This window comes from Oncorhynchus masou, chromosome 29 (assembly GCF_036934945.1).
Source record: "Oncorhynchus masou masou isolate Uvic2021 chromosome 29, UVic_Omas_1.1, whole genome shotgun sequence".
Taxonomy (NCBI): Eukaryota; Metazoa; Chordata; class Actinopteri; order Salmoniformes; family Salmonidae; genus Oncorhynchus; species Oncorhynchus masou.
Genome location: NC_088240.1, coordinates 49983462 through 49996362, shown reverse-complemented (window position 1 = coordinate 49996362; position 12901 = coordinate 49983462). Strand labels below are relative to the sequence as shown.

Genomic DNA, 12901 nt, shown 5'->3' with positions numbered 1-12901 from the left:
GGTTGGACTGGGGTCTGAACAGATATTTCATAGCTTCTGCTCTTTCTTATAACGTGTAGGGAACACATTATAGTCTATACTTGGCATGTAGGTTTCTCAATTATGGGTGGCGGTAGGGGAATGGGGAGGGTATAGGCAAATGATGTACTGTAGCATTACTGTAGTATTTTTGCTGACTTTACTGTTGTGTTTTTGCAGACTGTAGTATACTGCAGTATTTACTATAGTATACAACATTGTATAGTACGTACTACACATGATCGAGGGATACTACAGTGTGTCAAGGGATACTACAGATTCTACAGGATACAACAGTTCACTACATCATTCTATAGTAAGTACTGTAGTATTCTATAGTAAACTGTAGAAGTTTTCATGTGGCTTACCATTGAAACAACTGGAATTCTTAAATAGTGCCAACCCGAACTGTAATATGCTGGCATGGATATTTTCTTCTCAAATTGCCCTTTCCAGCATGGTTCCAGCAACTATGGTACATGCTCAACCAGGCCAGCGCAGTGCAGTGCAGTTTGGCACAGACAGTAGTATGAAAAGTGTAAAATAAAATCCTGCTTTACAACATTAACATCAGTCTAAAACATTAACCGTAAACCTGTCATTCTTACCACAAAGACACCGTAGGATATGAATATCAAACATTTAGTGCTTTATCAGTGAACAAATTAATCAAATGCATTTAATTTATCAACAATAATCAATTTAATAAAAACAAAAAAACATCTAGAATTTAAGTGACTATACACCAGGCCTAGTGCAAAGTTTCTGAAATGTTGGTGCTTGATACCAGCTGATAAACCTGTCTGGTCGAAGTATTTGGGGTGTCCGGTGGTATACATTTACCTCTCGCTAATGCCAGGGTATACATAAAAGTGACACTTCTCACTGTCTCTCAACTTGTCTAGTTTTTCCGTCCCCTCATTTCACTCCCTTGTTCTTTCCTCCCCCCATATCTTCTTCCAGAGTGCCTCACTTCCCCGTGACGGCAGCAGCTAGCGTTACGATGTTCTGAGCCTGCTTCACTGAGGGCATGTCGATCATACTGCCCCGGAAGTTGAAGGCACCCTGGAGACAGGGAGAAGAGGTCAGTGGAGAATACTGGTGAAGCTAGTGTGCATCCCAATAATATCTCCTTTCTCCAGAAGTGTGCATTTGTTTACTTTCCTTTCAAGTATATGGAAACTCCCTCTAGTTCATGTCTACACCAATCCAATGCTTTTAATACTTGTGGGGGGTAGTGAACGAGTGCATATTCAGGAGGAAGGAGAGATCATTGGGACTCAACCAGAGAATGCTTCCTTATCTCCTCCCCTTCATCTGCACTGGTTGGAAAATACTTGACAGGTAAAAACATTTTGTGGAAGCTCATCACTAGGTTGGCTTGCACCTGGTTAGATCATTTCAGATTGGGCCAACAAAGTAGAGGAGGCAAGGAATTAAAAAAGACTCAATGTGTTAGTACTGGGGGGCAAATTCTAACTTGAGGTCTTGCACATGTTGCTCCAAATTACAGGAAACGTTTGGGGTAATAAAAGTTCACCGCAAAGAGAAAACAGTGTCCGACTTTCATTTCAGAGTCATCAGCACCTCACCAAAAGGGTGAGTTTTCTTTTTTATATATACATATATTTAGTCATTTAGCACAGGGGTTCTCAAACGTTTTGGGGCCGGGGACCCCTTCAGTGAAATCAAATGAATCAACGACCCCCTTATAATCAGAACACAAATCGAGTGAGAAACAAATAGCATACAAGGATTTTCACTATTGTTGATTTATTAAACAATGAATTACTTCGGCAATGCATGGCCAGACAAACCAAGTCTCGGGCCCAGGGAAGGAACATTTTAAAGGCCCATCTCTTGGCATAGGAGATAACATTTTTCAGTTTTCAAGCTAATTTCCTGCAATTCTACAGATTTTGTCATGTGGCAGAGAGATGTTTGGTTGTTAGCAGCTTTAGGGTTGGGGGGGGCTTGATTTATTAGAGATAGCTTGTGTCAATTAAAGAAAACCTAGTGGATAATGCTGTATATATTGGTAAAATAAAAATAAAAAATAAAACCCAAAACAACTGGCCCGAGTCATAACAACTCTGATCATGGGTTGACATTGACTATTTTGCTGCAGAACACCATTAATATGGACAGGAGATGTTCATTTATTGACCTACATATTATGATATTTCAGTATCTTTATTTGACAGTTGTGAAATTACCAGACTAAAAAGCGGACATTTCTGATCAGCTCATCAGCCAGTTACTTCACAAGCAACCTAAAATATCCTGAGCTCAGTTCGCTAAATGAGGGAAAACATTTTCTAAAACTAGACAATATAAATAAGAAGACATTGGCAAGGCATTCACAGTCAATAACAACTGAGAGAGTTCAGGGAGAAACAAATGCCGCTGGGGCAGAGAAAGAGAATGACTCTGCTCTCTGCTCAAACGCCTTAGATAACACGCACACACACGAGGGTTGGGTAGGATGGTCCCTAGGACGATGCTTAGTGTAGGCAGGGCAGAAGCCGACAGGCAGAGAGAGAGGTGTGGGGCAGATTGTGTATTTCTCACACCAGCCTCTCCCTCAATAGGCAGACAGCCCACAGAGCACTACACGCAGGAGGCAACGATCCACTAAATTAGAAACAATAATCACATTTTATTTGTCACCTGCGCCGTATACAACAGGTATTTCGGGAAATGCTTACTTACAAGCCCTTAACAAACAATTCAATTTTAAGAAAATATACTTAAGAATAAATAAACTAAAGTTGGAAATAAAAAAGTAACCCAATAAAATAACAATAAGGAGGCTATATACAGGGGGTACCAGTACCGAGTCAATGTGCAGGGGTACAGGTTAGTCGAAGTAATTTGTTCATGAAGTTAGGGGTAAAAGGACTATGTATAGATAATAAACCGCTAGTAGCAACATTGTAAAATGAAAGGGGGGAGTCAATGCAAATAGCCCGGGTGGCCATTTGATATTTAATAATCTACACTTAATCAAACACTCCGCCCCACACCATTCCATATTCCATATTCCAAACCCAAATCTACTCTACTTACCCTGCAGTGTCACACTGACAAGTATACAGAAAAGGACATTAATGATTAAGAGGTGTGTGTGTGCATGTACAGTGCATTCAGAACGTATTTAGACCCACTGAGTTTTTACAAGTTGTTACGTTACAGCCATATTATAAAATAGATTCAATAAAACATTTCCCTCATCAATCTACACACAATATCTCATAATGACAAAGAGAAAACAGGTTTTTACATGTTTTGCACATTTATAAGAAAGAAAAAAGAAAAATACCTTATTTATATAAGTATTTATACCCTTTGCTATAAGACTTGAAATTGAGCTCAGGTGCATCCTGTTTCCATCCTTAAGATGTTTCAACAACTTGATTGGAGTCCACCTGTGCTAAATGCAATTGATTGGACAGGATTTGGAAAGGCATACACTTGTCTATATAAGGTCCAACAGTTGACAGTGCATGTCAGAGTAAAAACCAAGCCATGAGGTTGAAGGAATTGTCTGTAGAGCTCCGAGACAGGATTGTGTTGAGGCACAGATCTAGGGAAGGGTACAAAAACATTTCTGCAGCATTGAAGGTCCCCATGAACACAGTGACCTCCATCATTCTTAAATGGAAGAAGTTAAGAACCACCAAGACTTTTCCTAGAGTTGGCCGCCTGGCCAAACTGAGCAATTGGGGAAGAAGGGTTTTGGTCAGGGAAGTGATCAAGAACCCAATGGTCACTCTGACAGAGCTCCAGAGTTCCTCGGTGGAGATGGGAGAACCTTACAGAAGGACAACCATATCTGCAGCACTCCACCAATCAGTGGCCAGATGGAAGCCACTCCTCAGTAAAAGGCACATGACAGCCCACTTGGAGTTTGTCAAAAGGCACCTAAAGACTCTTAGACCATGAGGAACAAGATTCTCTGGTCTGATGAAACTATTATGGAACTTTTTGGCCTGAATGCCAAGCGTCATGTCTTGAGGAAACCTGGCACCATCCCCACAGTGAAGCATGGTGGTGGCAGCATCATGTAGTGGGGATTTTCTTCAGCTGTTTTTTTTATACATTTGAAAACCTGTTTGTGCTTTGTCATCATGGGGTATTGTGTGTAGATTGATGAGGGAAAATAACTATTTAATACATTTTAGAATAAGTCTAACGTAACAGAATGTGGAAAAGTCAAGGGGTGTGAATAGTTTCTGAATGCGCTGCACAAAGGGAGGCACAGTGGAAATGTCATATCATAGAGCAGAGCTAGATGACCCCTGGTATAACTAAATTGATATTTGTACTCTTTACATTTTATTGCATATAATGGCATAGCATGAGCCATCCTGTAATGTGTATTTTAATGCAGTTATGCACTGATGTCATCCTGTGAATTTCGTTCTAAAGTCCTAAGCAACGACACGTAAAAAAATATTTCTTAACTCTACATTCTGAGGCTGACTACTATAGTTGATTTACCTTTCCCAGCTTCTGGTACTCGTCAAAGGCAGCAATCAGTTCTGAAGCCCACTGGACCCTCTCCTGACTGGGTGAGAACTCCTCCTGTACCGCCTGGACCTGGTTGGGATGGATCACCTGCTTACCTGTATAGTGAAAAGGAAAATACATACATGTACATGAGCCTATACATGAACACAGAAATATCAATAATATCTTCAAGCGAATAACTTAACAATCATCTGCTTATCTGCATAGGGACAAAGATAAACAGCCTACATTATGCAGTAGATATTGTACAAGCATAAAGAAACGCCAACAACATCAGAAAATGAATACAACATTTTCATGCTTTATCAGTTGGTTGAAATTAAGAGGTAACAATGTTAAAATCATTCTGTGGCTTACTGAGAAATTCATCTCAACTGCTAAATCCATGGTACATGTTGTTGCTTTTCAAATTACTTGGTAAAATTAATTATGTATTTCTTGACATGTTATTTTATCAACAAAGACCAGATAAATAGTGGACTGTAAAATAAAGTGTCACTGTGATTAAATTATTTTTGTAGAGGCTTTTATATTGTTGTATTGGAAGGTAGCCATCCACAAGCCGTTCTTTCTCTGGTGGGCGAGGGGTCTGTGCCCAGCCGGTGGCCCCACGTTCAGCCGGTATATGTGTGTTTGATTGGTGTGTGTTTGTGTTTTCAGTCAGTGTGTGTTTGGTCAGTGGCCCTGTGTTCAGAAGCTGTGTGTGTGTTTGGCCAGTGTGTGAGTTTGTGTGTGTGTGTTCTGTCAGGGTCTCTCAGACTGTGTATATGGGACACCGTGGGGCGAGAGGAAGTGATGCATCACGAGTATCATGGGGTGTCCTCTCCATTTTGTCCTTGAGCAGCACCGTATCGTGGCTGTACCTCGGCTGTAGAGGAGAAACTTTGCTGCACGCTTAGTTACGCTTCAATCTCAGCCTGAACCCATCTGGAACAGGACACTGACTGCTGCTAAACAGGCCTGTGAGAGCTTGAAGAATACACAGTGAGCATTTCATTGTTAGTCTACACCAGTTGTTTACGAAGCATGTGACAAATACAATTTGATTTGACATACATACACAGGCAGGCTGGAAGACAGACACACACAGGCAGGCACACATAAATAATTCACTGCAGGTGTAATGTTTTTTTCTTTCCATCACAAACACACAATAAAACCATGCTATTACGCAATAATATTGTAATAATTCAGCTGCCAAATTCTAATGTACAATCATTCTCACCAGTCTTAGAAAATATGACAGCATTCGATCTATTCCATATCTAATTTCTCCAAAACCTCAAAAAGAGCATAATTTTCTCTGAACCAACCAATTCTTTCCAAGTCCAAATAATCCCCAACCAGCCAAACAAAAAATACTAAAAGACCAAAAACACCACATTTTTGCCCCTGTATGTCTGTACTTCACAACATTTACCTAATTTAAAATACACTCTAATCGAGAGCGATTTACAGGAGCAATTATGGATGAGTGTCTTGCTCAAGGTTTTTCACCTATATCTACTTGGGGATTCGAAACAGCAACCATTTGATTACTGGCAAAACGCTCTAACCGCTAGGCTACCCGTGCCCAACTAACAAGGAGTTGTGAGGGGAACGGCACCGCCGTGAGGGGAACGTACCTCCAGGCTCTGATCAGGCCCTACACCCAAACAAGGGCACTGCGTTCATCCACCTCTGGCCTGCTCGCCTCCCTACCACTGAGGAAGTACACTTCCCGCTCAGCCCAGTCAAAACTGTTTGCTGCTCTGGCCCCCCAATGGTGGAACAAACTCCCTCACGACGCCAGGACAGCGGAGTCAATCACCACCTTCCGGAGACACCTGAAACCCCACCTCTTCAAGGAATACCTAGGATAGGATAAGTAATCCTTCTCACCCCCCCTTAAATGATTTAGATGCACTATTGTAAAGTGGCTGTTCCACTGGATGTCAGAAGGTGAATTCACCAATTTGTAAGTCGCTCTGGATAAGAGCGTCTGCTAAATGACTTAAATGTAAATGAGTTAAACCCATTCTGACACAATCCACAATTCTCATAAGTCTAGGAGCTAACGCACGGTGCTCCGCGCTGCCATAACCCTGTGTACATTGCCGGATCAAACTTGTAGCAGAGAGAAGAGAAGAGTTAGTGCTAACAGGCAGGCAATTAGCGCTAGGCTAGCAGAATGGAGCCCAGTAAAAAAATAAAATAATAAATAGACCCCCATCTGCCCCTCTCATCCTGGTTAACCCTGAGAAACAGTGTCTGCCTTTTATGTTTCACTTAAGAGAGTAGTTTGATGATGATATGTGAATTGTTTTTTACAATATATTTTCATTGAGGTATTTATTTATGTGAGGGTATTTGAATTCAAAAACTTGGGAAAAGAAAAATCAAATGCTACTTTTGCTGTTTACAGAAAATCATTTGTCGGAAGTTCCACAGAGGGATCATGAGTGCGTGTGTGTGTGGACATAAGGATTCTGCATGCACAGTTCCTTTAGGGCTGGCTATGTTGGATAAACATCCTAAAGAGGAGTCCTTGCACCCATGTCTGAGGGGCGAGTATGTGTCTGAATTGTGTGTTTTTCACGTTCAGAGATAGCACTGCAGGGATATATCCTTCCTGTTTGGCCCTGTCCATGGGTGTCCTCGGATGGGGCCACAGTGTCTCCTGACCTCTCCTGTCTCAGCCTCCAGTATTTATGCTGCAGTAGTTTATGTGTCGGGGGGATAGGGTCAGTTTGTTAAATCTGGAGTACTTCTCCTGTCCTATTCGGTGTCCTGTGTGAATTTTAGTGTGCTCTCTCTAATTCTCTCTCTTTCTTTCTCTCTCTCGGAGGACCTGAGTCCTAGGACCATGCCTCAGGACTACCTGACATGATGACTCCTTGCTGTCCCCAGTCCACCTGGCCTTGCTGCTGCTCCAGTTTCAACTGTTCTGCCTTATTATTATTCGACCATTCTGGTCATTTATGAACATTTGAACATCTTGGCCATGTTCTGTTATAATCTCCACCCGGCACAGCCAGAAGAGGACTGGCCACCCCACATAGCCTGGTTCCTCTCTAGGTTTCTTCCTAGGTTTTGGCCTTTCTAGGGAGTTTTTCCTAGCCACCGTGCTTCTACACCTGCATTGCTTGCTGTTTGGGGTTTTAGGCTGGGTTTCTGTACAGCACTTTGAGATATCAGCTGATGTACGAAGAGCTGTATAAATACATTTGATTTGATTTGATTCAGTGATCTTCTAAGAAAATATTCCCCCTTACCTCCTCGGCCACTGGTTTCAAGTTTATTTTTGTTACATGCACAAGTACATTGAAATGCCTTTCTTGCAAGCTCTTTCCTAACAATGCAGTAATCAATATCAGTAGTACTGAGTAAAGTAGAACAAAACACACGAGAAATAGAAAAAAGTACACGCAAAAGTAGGTAAGCATCAGCGTCAGTACCAAAAACACATTTAAAATGGGCAGGGACGCTGGAGTGGTAAGGGTAGATATGTACAGGGGTAAGGTGACTAGGCATCAGGATATAAGATAAACAGAGTAGTAGCAGCATATATGATGATTGTATATGTGTGTGTACATGTGTATAGAGTCAGTATGAATGTGTGTGTGTGTGAGCAAATGAAGTGTATGCGTGAGTATGTGTGTTGGAGTGTGAGTGTGCAGAGAGTCAGTGCAAAAAAACAATACAATAAAAGATAAATTCAGATAGTCCTTTAACCTTTTTGTTAGCTATTTAGCAGTCTTACAGCTTCGCTGTTCAGGAGTCTGTAGATGTCAGACTTGTTGCTCCGGTAGCGCTTCCCGAGTGGAAGCAGATAGAACAGTCTATGGCTTGGGTGGCTGAAGTCTAACAATTCTCTGGGCTATCCTTTCACACCACCTGATATAGAGGTCCTGGATGGCAGGGAGCTTGGCCCAAGTGATGTACTGGGCTGTCCGTACCTCCCTCTGTAGCGTCATGCGATCGAGGGGGGTGCAGTTGCCATACCAAGCAGTGATGTAGCCGGTTAAGACGCTCTCAACTGTATAACCTTTTGGAGGATTTGAGGGCTGTTGTGTTTCTTCACAACTGTGTGCGTGGACCATTTTAAGTCCTTAGTTATTTGGACACCAAGGAACTTTAAGCTCTCGTCCTGCTCCACTCACTAAAGTGGACCTAATATGGATGGGCGAGCGTACACCCCTCCATTTTCTGTAGTCCACAATCAGCTCCTTGGTCTTACTGACATTGAGGGAGAGGATGTTGTCCTGGCACCATACTTCCAGGTCATTGACTTGTAGGCTGTCTCATTGTCGCCGGTGATCAGGCCTACCACCGTCGTGTCATCAGCAAACTTGAAGATGATGATACTGGAGTTGTGTGGCCACACAGACGTGGGAGAACAGAGAGTACAGGAGGGGACTAAGCACACATCCTTGTGGGTTCCCCATGTTGAGGGGTCAGCGTGGTGGAGGTGATATTGCCTACCCTCATCACTTGGGGTCAGATCACTTAGTTGCAGCGGGAGATGTTCAGTTCCAGGGTTCCATTCTTGGTGATGAGCTTGGAGGGGACTATGCTGAGCTGTAGTCAATAAACAGCATTCTCATGTAGGTATTTATCTTATCTAGGTGGGTGAAGGCAGTGTGGAGTGCCTTGCGAAAGTATTCGGCCCCCTTGAACTTTGCGACCTTTTGCCACATTTCAGGCTTCAAACATAAAGATATACAACTGTATTTTTTTGTGAAGAATCAACAACAAGTGGGACACAATCATGAAGTGGAACGACATTTATTGGATATTTCAGACTTTTTTAACAAATCAAAAACTGAAAAATTGGGCGTGCAAAATTACTCAGCCCCCTTAAGTTAATACTTTGTAGCGCCACCTTTTGCTGCGATTACAGCTGTAAGTCGCTTGGGGTATGTCTCTATCAGTTTTGCACATCGAGAGACTGAAATTGTTTCCCATTCCTCTTTGCAAAACAGCTCGAGCTCAGTGAGGTTGGATGGAGAGCATTTGTGAACAGCAGTTTTCAGTTCTTTCCACAGATTCTCGATTGGATTCAGGTCTGAACTTTGACTTGACCATTCTAACACCTGGATCTGTTTATTTTTGAACCATTCCATTGTAGATTTTGCTTTATGTTTTGGATCATTGTCTTGTTGGAAGACAAATCTCTGTCCCAGTCTCAGGTCTTTTGCAGACTCCATCAGGTTTTCTTCCTTTCTTCTTGAAAGTCTGTGTTGCCCAGCAACAGCCCCAAAACATCACTGCTCTAGAGGAGATCTGCGTGGAGGAATGGGCCAAAATTCCAGCAACAGTGTGTGAAAACCTTGTGAAGACTTACAGAAAACGTTTGACCTCTGTCATTGCCAACAAAGGGTATATAACAAAGTATTGAGATACACTTTTGTTATTGACCAAATACTTATTTTCCACCATAATTTGCAAATAAATTCAGAAAAAAACCTACAATGTGTTTTTCTGGATTCTTTTTCTCATTTTGTCTGTCATAGTTGAAGTGTACCTATGATGAAAATTACAGGCCTCTCTCATCTTTTTAAGTGGGAGAACTTGCACAATTGGTGGCTGACTAAATACTTTTTTGCCCCACTGTACATGTTCTTTCCCGTATGAGGGTGAAGAAGGATCTTAGGTTGCTTCCTGTGAGCAACAGCTGCACATTTCTTTGTTTATTCAAATGTACATTTTGAAGCTCTTGTGGAAAATAGTAGAATATGTATGTAAACATTTATGTAAATAGTGAAAAAACAAAGAAGCAGTACTGCAATGTGACATCATCTATAAATATGGGTTTTTGTCAAGTGTTCCCAAACGCTGAGGAAGGCTGCCGACAAAACGTGTCAGTCTGTTCTGACCTCTGCTGCTAAAAAAATATATTAAAACTTAAGGAATATTTCAGTGAGTGCAGGTTTCTTCTTTCTTCAGCCATATGCTTTTTGAACCCTACACACAAATACTTTTTGTTACTACAAATTTGAGCTGAGCACGCCAATTTCTCTTTCCCCTCGTTACCACCCATTCTGGCACTGCCAGGGTTAAATATAAGACATGTTTGTGTGTGTGTCTAATGAAGGGAGAGTGACAGAGCACACTGGCTGACAGGGTGACTCAGGTCCCTTCACTTACACCCCATTGGCTCTCCCAAAACGCATTAGTCATGCCCTCCAGCCAATCCCAGGCTGCCATGTGGTGCTGGCCCCCCATTGGAGGATTGCTATTTAGCAAAGTGCTCTCAGGCGAATGATGGGCAGGGTCCCTGGGATGCCAGTGAAATACCATTTGAAAAAAGCACCAAATTTCCACTGAGATTCGGGTAAATGCTTTCTCTCTCTGCATGTTCTGCTGGTTTATCCAGTTAAAGGAGAATTTCACAGATGGGAGGTGGCAAAAATAATGCTTTGCCACCGAAAATCTTTAGTATTAGCACAGAAAAGGCCACCATTTTATGGTAAGACAGTGGGCGGTGAAACAAAAAGACTACACAGCCACAAAATGGACTTGCTACAAAAATCAAATGGACAAGCTACAAAATCATGTACTCCGGAAAATATAGCTGAAGAGCCTATGCCATCATATCAGGAAAATAATGTTGCTCCAATTCTAAATCCTTTTAAAATCACTCAAAAGAACAACAAAAACATGCCACTTTATGGTATCAGCAGCATGTCCATCATAATGGTCAATTACTGAGACCGGCAGTCTTTTGTATGACAATAACCGGCTGACAAAATGTAATGACTGCCACAGCCCTAGTCAGTACTGGTCAGTAGTTTTGTGGTTGTGGTTAGTAGCTGTGGTCAGTAATTGTTTGGTTTTGGTAAGTAGTTGTGTGGTTCAGCAGTTGTGTGGTTGTGGTCAGCAGTTATGTGGTTCAATAGTTATGTGTTAAGTAGTTGTGTGGTTGTGGTCAGTAGTTGTGGTCAGTACTGGTCAGTAGCTGTGGTTGTGGTCAGTAGTTTTGTGGTCAGTAGTTGTGGTCAGTAGTTTTGTGGGTGTGGTCAGTAGTTGTGGTCAGTAGCTGTGTGGTTGTGGTCAGTTACTTCCGGTCACAACTTCCAGACTTGTCTCCGTGCTGCTGTTTGTTGGTACTTTGTTGCTACCTGACAAATAAGTTTTCTTTTCCTCGCTCAACTTATTTCATTAAACTTTTTCCCCCGGACACTTTATCTGGACATGGTTCTACAGGACATCCACCAGCCGAAGCGAAGTAGTAACATTAAGCCATCTAATTGCAGTCGCTGTACTCATAATAGACAGGAAAACTATCGCCTTGTGGTGAGGATAGCCATGCTGCAAGCCCAGCTTCAGACGCAATCGTTAGGCAAGGACAATTTAAGTGTAGGAAAGGATGAAACAGCATCAGTGCCACCATCAGTGCCTCCTCCCAGTTAGGGGGAGTGATGAGCTCAAAAGCAGAGTCTCACAACTCAATCGCTGGTTGATAATGTTTTTCTGCCCCTCTCAAAAGATAGAATTTGTAGATAATTGTCCCTCTTTCTGAGACTCACTCACAAACAGGACCAAGCCTGGCCAGCTGAGGAGTGAAGAACTCCACCCAAGCTGGAGGAGTGCTCTCATCTTATCTATCAACATAAACAGGGCTCTAACTCCTCTAGCTCCACAATGAGATAAGGTGCAGGTCAGGCAGCAGGCTGTCAGCCAGCCTGCCAGCGTAGTGGAGTCTGCCACTAGCATAGTCAGTGTAGTCAGCTCAACTATCCCCATTGAGACTGTCCAACATGTCTCCGGACCTTCTCACTGCCACAGGCATACCTGGACCTAGTTTAGTCCCGTGGAATAAATATAGTGGATATTAAACTTTTTCCACATAATCCTGGATTATCGGACTACAGTTTTATTATGTTTGCAAATGCAACAAATGATCTGTTGAGACACAAACCTAGAATCATCCAAAGCCATGCTACAAATTCTCGGACAACCCAAAGATTCCTAGATGCCCTTCCAGACTCCCTCCACCTTCCCAACGATGTCGGAGTACAACAATCGGTTAACCACCTAATTGAGGAACTAAATTTAACCTTGTGTAATAATCTAGATGCAGTCACACCCCTAAAATCAAAATACGTTTGTCACAAGAAACTAGCTCCATGGTATACAGAAAATACCCGCGCCCTGAAACAAGCTTCCAGAACATTGGAACGTAAATGGCACTCCACCAAACTGGAAGTCTTCTGATTAGCTTGGTAAGACAGTACCATGCAATATAGAAGATGTCTCACTGCTGCTCGATCATCCTATTGTTCAAACTTAATTGAGGAGAATAAGAACAATCCAACATTTATTTTTGATACTGTCGCAAAGCTAACTAAAAAGCAGCATTCCCCAA

General features: G+C 42.2%; 1 protein-coding gene across 1 annotated transcript in view; it reads right to left on the bottom strand.

Annotated features, from left to right (window-relative positions):
* Positions 1-646: 646 nt before the first annotated feature.
* clybl (citrate lyase beta like) overlaps positions 647-12901 on the bottom strand; it is a 131835-nt gene continuing 119580 nt past the window's right edge. Inside the window, exons 7-8 of the mRNA XM_064944874.1 lie at positions 4522-4646; positions 647-1083 (exon numbers count right to left, since the gene is read on the bottom strand). Of these exons, the coding sequence (XP_064800946.1) occupies positions 988-1083; positions 4522-4646 (221 nt within the window). The 3' untranslated portion in view covers positions 647-987. The remainder of the gene's footprint in view (positions 1084-4521; positions 4647-12901) is intronic.